The sequence below is a fragment of the Sinocyclocheilus rhinocerous genome, unplaced genomic scaffold, assembly GCF_001515625.1.
Source record: "Sinocyclocheilus rhinocerous isolate Xijiao unplaced genomic scaffold, SAMN03320098_v1.1 scaffold1493, whole genome shotgun sequence".
In the NCBI taxonomy this organism is placed as follows: domain Eukaryota; kingdom Metazoa; phylum Chordata; class Actinopteri; order Cypriniformes; family Cyprinidae; genus Sinocyclocheilus; species Sinocyclocheilus rhinocerous.
The window spans coordinates 454,389-464,130 of record NW_015640467.1 but is presented as its reverse complement, the minus strand read 5'-3'; the positions used below and the strand labels follow the sequence as shown (position 1 = coordinate 464,130).

The 9,742-nt window shown below is 33.3% G+C and overlaps 1 protein-coding gene across 1 annotated transcript in view; it reads right to left on the bottom strand.

Moving 5' to 3' along the window:
• LOC107753042 (V-type proton ATPase 16 kDa proteolipid subunit-like) overlaps positions 1–5,092 on the bottom strand; it is an 11,728-nt gene extending 6,636 nt beyond the window's left edge. Inside the window, 1 exon segment of the mRNA XM_016569147.1 lies at positions 4,833–5,092. Coding sequence (XP_016424633.1) covers positions 4,833–4,905 — 73 coding nt within the window. The 5' untranslated portion in view covers positions 4,906–5,092.
• Positions 5,093–9,742: the final 4,650 nt, after the last annotated feature.

The window sequence follows — 9,742 nt, the reverse complement described above, 5'->3', positions numbered from 1 at the left end:
TTTTTTTTTTTTTTTTTTTCAGTTTTAGATTTTAGTTATTTTAGCACATCAGGATAAATTAAATGAAAATAAACAAATGCTGCATTGGCGACTAAAAATATTTTATTTCAGTTAAAGTTTGTTTTATTTCAAGTAACTAAATTTTTATTATTATTATACATTTTTTTCAAACCAGGTAACTAAACCAAGTTAGAAGGTCTGTATTAATTTTTTTTCTTTTCTCCCAGCATGAATCCTCTGTATTTTACATCTGACTGCAGCAGTCTTGGAAAACACATTGACGTGTGTAGAGTTGTTAATTCTGCTCACGGTTAACATGCTGCTGCACATTAACCTTAGTCTAATCTTAGTTTCCGGGATTAAAGGGTAACCCTGCTGCATTAACCACGATTACAACTACTACTGCAGCACAGAATCACCCAAACTAGCCAATAACACAGTTTAACAACAATTTAAGTAGTACAAATTAAAATAATCATAACAATGAAATACAATAAATATAAATATTAGGTAAGACTTTACAATAAGGCTCATTAGTTAACAGTAGTTACCAGTTTTAGTTAACATGAACTAAGCATGAACAATACTTCTACATTAACATCTTAGTTAATTTCAACATTTACTAATGGATTATTAAAATCAAAAGTTGTATTTGTTAACATTAGTTAATGCACTGTGAACTAACACGAATAACTGTATTTTCATTAACTAACATTAACAAAGATTAATAAATACTGTAACAAATGTATTATTCATTGTTAATTTGTGTTACTTAATACATTAACTAATGTTAACAAATGACACCTTATTGTAAAGTGTTACCATAAATTATATAAAATAATTAAAAAATATGTTTTCTTGCAACACTATAAAATTATATTCATTATATAAGCTCTAGCAGTTTTATATTTGACAGAAAATCTAAGCTTTTCCCAGAAGTTTATTTTAATGGTCTAATAATTAAATTTATGAATGAAACCAATGCTGAATATAATTTAAAGCAGGATATTCGAATAAACTCTGCTTTATTGTTGATGGGCAAGTCTTGCGTGACCAATTCAGCATTTTGTATACACAGTTAGTTAGGTCATGTCTATTTTTACAAAAAAAGAAATAAAAAAATCAGTAAGTAGACCTTTCATTCATAACATGGTCTGATGATGCAGACATCTTGGTAAAACCATCTGGCATTTAGATACATTTAAGATGAATTACTGTGACCAAGGAAAGGTTTTGGATAATCCTGAAGAACCAGAACTGACCCTCAATGAGATATGGACATATTAAATGGAGGAAAAGTCTGGAAATGAAGACTAGAGATATACAGATAAAGACATTCTGACTGATACAGATTATATGCAAAACTAAATATAACCAAAATGAATCAGAAGTGCCCTGTTTAATGACTATTTTAACTTGACATGTCTTACTTAAATATGCAACACCCAATGCAACGACCAAAAATGGATGACACTATAGACACGCTCCGTGTCACTAGTTAAAATTGCTTATTTCTCAGGATTTAAACATTCTTTGAAACATTTGGGATAATGCAAGTACACAACACTGTTCTAGTGGTTTTTGGATATTTTAATAAAAAAATCTTACATATTGTGCCTTTAAGTTATTTGCTGATGTTAAAAAATATATTTTTTTAAATATCCCAAATATTATCCAATTAATCAGCTATACGATATTTTGGTCTATCACTACCTATAGATAATTCATCCCTACTAGTCCTGAAGATAGCCTACCTGCAACAACTGCATTCTGCTATACTAACCTGCTTTACTAAACATATACATTTATTTAGTAGAGGCATCTTTAGAGAGAGACTTACAAACGAGCACAGGACTGCACAGACTGAACTAGGACAGGATGCCAAGTCAGATAAAAGACTAACATCCCAAATTAGCTTCAGCTCTTCCAAAGACACAGTGTGCACAGCGCCTGTTAGTCACAACATCACTTCTTCCACAAGTAAACACAGTGTTGATCAGATCAGCTGAGCCTGAATGACAGGGATTCACAGAATAACTCACTTCCTCTGTGTGGAACATCTGAGATCAAATACATCCGTTCCTTCTGACTAACTGTCTGGATCAACATCTAACTTGCTCACTCCTGGCCATTATAAATAAATGTTTTGGGTTCATTACAAGTTAAGCTCTACTGATGGCATTTGTGGCAAAATGCAGATTGCCACTGAAAACAATTTCAACTCATCTCTCAGTAAAAAAATTTGAAATGAAATGAGTCACGGTTACAGTAATGCATCCATAATGAAAAAAAAAAAACGAGTCATGCACTTTAAGGGCACTAATTGTATATTTGAGCTATAAAAAAAAAATAAGATCCAGAACATTCTTTAAAAAAGCTAAATAAAAGCCCTGTTGTCGTCTAGACACATATAAAGCATGAAACGGCATTCAAAACCTGTTTTACTTTACAATGTGACATTTATGGGAACAACAGGACATATAATGTAGGGCCACCTACAATTAATTTGATCATAAAAGGGGTGTTGCATACTGGGATGGAGCCAGGTGGACAAAGGGGAGGGGCTAAAAATAAGAGGCCCTGATGATGTCACCTGAAACGGACAGTCGTTTGAGAAGCGGAGCAATTGATGAAGACAAACATGTTTTTATAAGAAATAATGTATTAACTGTGCACAATAAAGGCCAAGAATGATATCTGTAACAATAAAGTGTAAATAAGTGTAACTGCACAGAGTAACAATATCAATTTTTTCCAGCTGATGAACGATAAAAACACTGGCAACCAATCAGAATCCATCCAAGAGCTGGAGAATTTAAAGCGTTTTTGCTTAGTACACTCTCAGAAAAAAAGGTACAAAAGCTGTCACTGGGGCAGTACCTTTTCAAAAGGCACACTTTTTGTACCTTTTAGGAACTAATATGTACACTTTAGGTACTAATATGTATCTTTAAGGCACTAACATGGACTGTTTAGGTACAAAGGTGTGCCTTTTGAAAAGGTACCGCCCCAGTGACAGCTTTTGTACCTTTTTTTCTGAGAGTGTATAATAACGTTACTGTCTGTTGGTGTGGACTCTAATACAGTTGTTGTTATAACCATCATTACAGGCAACTTAGAATTATTGATGCAAACAGGCCTTAAGAGTTCAAATACAAATTATGAAGTAATTCAAGTTAATTTTGATTTCAAGTTTATTTTAGCACTAAACAGAACTGAGCGGTCGCCAGCTTTATTCTGCATTTCACATCTAAAGCAGCAGAATCCCTCAAATATATAAATAATAAATCAACTTCAGCGGTTTCTTCTCTGCATTTGGCTTTCATGTTCAGTGACAAACTGAACCTGGATGTATACTCAAGAAGAAATTCTAGACTCACAAACTCATTACTTTACTCACAAAGGCGTGGATGAGAGAGACCTGCCCGTGTTTTTTTTTCTCGAGCTCAGTGCCGTTCTCATTGAATTGCATTATTCAATCGCAAATCCACACGCAAAATGGCAGAGCATCTGCTGACCTCACTTAATAGAAAAATACACTTTCTCCAGCCAGCACTTGTATGCATTTTAAACAAACAAACACACACCAGCTGCTGTATTAGTTTGTTTGCATTCCTGATACTGACATTCACAGAGATAACGTTACAGATAACCAGACCAAACAGGCCTGAAGTGCCCTCTAACAGTCCAGCGGAGAATAAACAGCATGACGCCTCGTGCTGGAAATACACACTCACTACTGTAATTTGCACGTACATTTCAGCTCGTCTCAGCATCCTGACACACAGTACAAGCTGTTAAAATTAGCAAGAAATTAAGGTCTGCATTTCATTGGAATTTTCCATTTAAAATCCACCAGAGATCTTTTTTTATTTTTTTTTATTTCTATTTCAGGCTAGTTCGTCGTCTTCTGTGATGGATGATATGATGCAACCTGCTCCTCATCACCACTCGCAGTCACCTTAAAGCTGTTAATGACTACAAACCAATCTTAATATAATATGCATCAGAACAACTTGCACTTTAGGGTTAATTTAACAACAACAACAACAACAAAACAAAAAAAACTCAATAAATCAGGAAATATCACATTGTTAATATAATTATCTAATGCACAACTACAGGCTGCACCTTAAATTCAATAGTTCAGTCTCTGAAACCAATCAAACCTGAGTGATGATCAATACCTGTGGAAAAAAACAGTTTAACCTTGTAAATAATCCCTTGCCCTGCAAATAAAATAAAAATATAATCTCTAAATCTACCCAAACCAGGGAATGAATTGTCACACATAGCTGGTTAAATCAGAGGCCGGTTGCAGCTACAGCAATATATATATATTAAATAAATATTTGATATTAAGATCAAAGTACAATGGTATATCAATAATGAGCAATTTTTCAACTAGGACATGCATGGATTATGATCATACAGAAATCATTATGTGAAAGCAGATTTTAACTAATATGAAATGTACCATAATTATGATAAGAACGTGTTTAATAATAATATTTCATAAGACACCAGGAATAATGGAACCAGCACTGACAGGATTGGATTATAATGATGCAGACATCATTTCTGATGTCAAATCTGAAGGTGATGATTAATAAAAGTTAAAAAAAAAAAATTTGTTAAATAAATAAGTATATCTATTTTTCTAATAATAATAATAAAAAATAATACCAGTAATTAGAATGACATTTCCTCAGATATCAAGAATAATGTGACCAACAGAGGGAGATTTTTATTACAATCGAGATCAAATAATTATGCAAATATAATTATGTTTAACATATATGTTAAATAAATACATTTAAAATAAAATTTACCGCTGAAGACCATCGCTGCTGATGCGCCCATCACTGCGAAGAACGACGAGTATTCAGGGCTTCCCGACGACATTATTCCTCTAATTTCACCTCAAAACCCCAGTAACACCGAACTAATGCTGCTGGACACGGGCAGAACCGTACAAACTGACGGGTACCGGGCTCTGAGTGTAAACGGTTTGGCAGAGAACAACGGTTTTAAACCCCAACCGAATGACGGAAACTGCTCCTAACGGACCCTGTAGGATGTATCTGCGGTACAAAATGGCCGAAAGTGTCACCTGACACACCGTGTGGAAAATCCCATCCGGTTCCCGGAGGGGGAGGAGAGTGAGGAAATAGAGGGATGCGCCGGTATACTTTTCAAATAGAGTCCGAGAAGGAATGTGAAATAGAAATCATTATGAAATCATTAAATAGAAAGCATATGGGTGCAATGCAGACAGAGATTTAAAAGTTTTGTGGTTTTGTGGTTATGTCGTCTCCCCTATTAGTAGAGCAGATAGTTCGCTCCGCTGCGGGCTTTCCCTTTAAAACTAAAGACGTTCAAATCCTTAGAATAAAAATCATGCGTTTATAATCTGGTTGTGAATATATTATACTCTTAAACTTATTCCGCATATTTCATTTTATTTAAATCATTTCATACTGACAGGGAAAATCCTTGCACGTCTCAATGGTAAATAAAGTACGGATTTTTCCACATAAAACAACCCAAAATAGCGTGTTTTTAAAACCGCCGCGTTAAGATCAGAATGTTTTATGCATTCTGTAACTTATTTGCAATAAAATTATTGCAAAAAACATTGTCAGTATGATTCGAATGTGTAACACTAATATGTAATTTCATAAATTATCATTTTGTTACATCTTATCCACTGTGTTGCTCTTTAAAAGGGCGTGGGTTTACTATTCACATCGCAGGGGACACATTTTAAGATATTTAATTCGTATGATTCGAATGTGTAACACTAATATGTAATTTCATAAATTATAATTTTGTTACATCTTATCCACTGTGTTGCTCTTTAACAGGGCGTGGGTTTACTATTCACATCGCAGGGGACACATTTTAAGATATTTAATTAATCAGAAAGATCATTTTGGTCCATTTAACGGTTTTTGACTTCTATATCACGACCCTCAGATATGCTGTGCTGTTAATAATAACGCTTCTTTATAATAAAGTGATATTATGTCACCCACGCAGTGGATGAGGATTCCCGAGATGAAGGTCATTCCGGGCAGTGACGTCAACCGCAGGCCACGCCCACCGCCAGCAAGAATTTAAATAGACTCTACTATAGTCACATAATAAATGAGCTCATATCGTATAGACAGAGCTGGGTAGTAACTGATTACATGTAATCTGGATTACGTAATCAGATTCCAAAAATTAAGTACTGTAATTACACAGTAAACTAAGACGCCACACAGCATTTGACCACTGGATTTACAAAAATCATTTCAGTTTTAATAAGTGTTTTCTCAACATTGCAACATTGCATCAACTACTGATGAACTCATTTATTATTTGAATTATCGCTCAGTGGGTTATTTAACCATGTATTATTATGTCTTTGGAAGGCTTTTGTCTTTCAAATGCACATATTTACGTTATTTCTTATTTGCATAAGAAACTTTCCTGTCATCTGAACCTCCTGAACTTTACTTGAAGTCCCCTTGAGATTTTAAAATAAATATTTTAATTATTAAGTATCAAATTTGCATGTTCACGGTTCTCTGACATTGGTTAATGGTCACATGACATGCAGGTAAACAAATACAATATTTAGTTTTTTTTTTAGTAAGTGTTTTATTTTGATTGACGTTAGCCTATTTTAAAATTTAATTAATTATTTGCGTTTCATTAAACTCACGAACCTGTTCCCCTCATGAACCCCAGTTTGCGGACCCTTGATGTAATGTAATGTTTAATGCGCTTCATGTTGTAAATAGCAAAAAAAATTGGAACATATTTTCTTTTTCTTTGCATTTTTACATCAATATGGTACAAAATTGTCCTGTTTAAATCAATGTGATAAACAAGTTAGGTCAAAAGTAATCAAAAAAGTAATCTGATTATATTACCTAAAATATGTAATGGATTACGTTACTAATTACAATTTTTGTTATGCAATTTGGAATCAGTAACGGAGTACAATTTGTAAGTAATCTACCCAATATAGATTTTATTCATATTTTATCTAATATATAAAATATTTTAAACTATATCTGTATCGCATTGTATCATATGTATCTATCTAATGTAATTATGCCATATTTATTTCAAGTGTCAGTCTCTGCATGCCTGGTGAACACATGATGGAAGATCAATTAGTCTGCTCTCATTTAGCCCAAGGGAGAATCTGCATTATAAGGTCAACGATAGACGCACATATCACGAGACCAGAAGAGCTGAGAATATCATTTTCATTCACAGGGACAGTTTTCTCATCTGAATGTCCAACTGTTGGTAATTTCTGAATGCAAGTCATTTTATATAAATACCGCACTCAAAAATGTATTTATATCCAATAACACATTTTAGAGTACAGCTAAATTGCATATCCACTATTCACTCTTCCAGGCATATAAATCATAATTTTACAAATTTTGTGGCCTTTCCAGGTTTTCCATGACTGTGTTGCATAAAATACAAAAACATAAAATAATATGCATAAAATAGACATAAAAGACAACAGAAGTGAACAAAAACATTTTAATGACAGCTTGCACAGTTTTTATTCTTCATCACAACTGATCCATCCCTAGTTTAAAAAATAGACACAGTCTTCTATGAGCAGATACTAGAGCACTACATGCATGACACTATAATTTAGGGTTGTTACCCAAATGTTTTGCATGTTTAAGACTTGAACTTCATACTCCAAACACACATACACAGCCTGCTCCACCTGAATGAGACACAACATACAAACACACCACTGGATATGGATACACATCACAGTGTACATGCACATTAAACATTGAATCTGAAACACTGAATCTCTAATTCAAAGATATGACAGAAATGAGCTGAAGATATCCTTACTGATACACAGAAACTGAAATCAAACAATATATTACTGATATTAATTCATGAGTTACTAACATTCGGCAACATAAAATACGTTCAATAAGTGCAAAGAAAAAGATAACTCATAAAATGTAATACTTCCCACTTAAAATAGTGCTGATTATGCTTTCATACATATAATTCAAGCAAAGACCATTGAATGATTTGCAAGAAGCTGGATCTCTACTGCATTTTACATCGTAATTCAATCTGTATACATTAAACGTTCATGTTTAGCTAAATAAAAACTCTTTTTTTTTTTTGCATTTATGCATGTTTTTTTAGGATTTGGACGGCGTGATATGATACATTACAGTCCATTACTGAATTGAAATTAAGATACAGTGCATTTAACATGTAGAAAATAAATTGTGTCATAATTTACTCGTCCTCGTGTTGTTCCAAAACAAGATTACTTTCCTTATTATGTGCACAAAAACACATTTTTAGGATTTTTTTTTTCCCGCTCTGTTCTGTGTACTGAAAGCATATAGTGACTTTTATATATAGGGGCATATATAGGATACATATAGGGGCTGTCAAGCTCTATAAATATATATAAGGAGTTGATATGCATCACAATGCACATTAAACATTCGTCAACAACCAGCTTTGATCACTGAATCTCCAATTCAAAGACATGACAGAAAAGAGCAGAAGATATCCAAACTGATACACAGAAACTGAATTCATAGATGAGTAACTAACATTCGGCAACTTAAAATACGTCCAGTAAGTGCAAAGAAAAAGATAACTCATAAAATGTAATACTTCCCACTTAAAATAGTGCTGATTATGCTTTCATACATATAATTCAAGCAAAGACCATTGAATGATTTGCAAGAAGCTGGATCTCTACTGCATTTTACATCGTAATTCAATCTGTATACATTAAACGTTCATGTTTAGCTAAATAAAAACTCTTTTTTTTTTTTGCATTTATGCATGTTTTTTTAGGATTTGGACGGCGTGATATGATACATTACAGTCCATTACTGAATTGAAATTAAGATACAGTGCATTTAACATGTAGAAAATAAATTGTGTCATAATTTACTCGTCCTCGTGTTGTTCCAAAACAAGATTACTTTCCTTATTATGTGCACAAAAACACATTTTTAGGATTTTTTTTTTTCCGCTCTGTTCTGTGTACTGAAAGCATATAGTGACTTTTATATATAGGGGCTGTCAAGCTCTATAAATATATATAAGGAGTTGATATGACTATATTTCTATATTTTAAGTCTTCTGAGAGCCAAGTGTGAGGAAAAGACCAAAATTAAGCTGTTATTCACTGAAAATGTCCCTCTCAAATCTTAAGCGTATATTCACACTTGCTGCACATCAAGCTTGAAATCATGAATATGCGGATTGTGTAAATGAGAAACGAGATCTTACAGTATCTGTTCTCAATCTGTTCTTCACAAAAATCTACTGTGTAACTGTAAAACATAGAATGCAGTGGTTTTTTTCATTATTATTATTTTGTTTAAATCTAACTTTAATGGTGTTTTTTTGTTCTTTTAGCAGCTTGACAGCTCTGACCACTTGACTTTCACGGTATAAAAAAAAAGCAGCCGATTTATTTAGCAAAATCTCTCTGTTTGTGTCCCACTATAGAAAGAAAGTCATATACGTGGTTTGGAACAACGAGAGGACAATGAGTCAATAAAGACAGGATGTTGATTTCTGATTTAAAAGAACACTGGAATGCCATTGAAACTCGCTAAATGCCCCAGAAGTATTTCTGTTTCCACTGGAGGTTTATGAAGAGCTCATGTTTTCCGGTCCTCTTTGTGTCGAGAACCTGGAAACTATATATTTTTCCCAA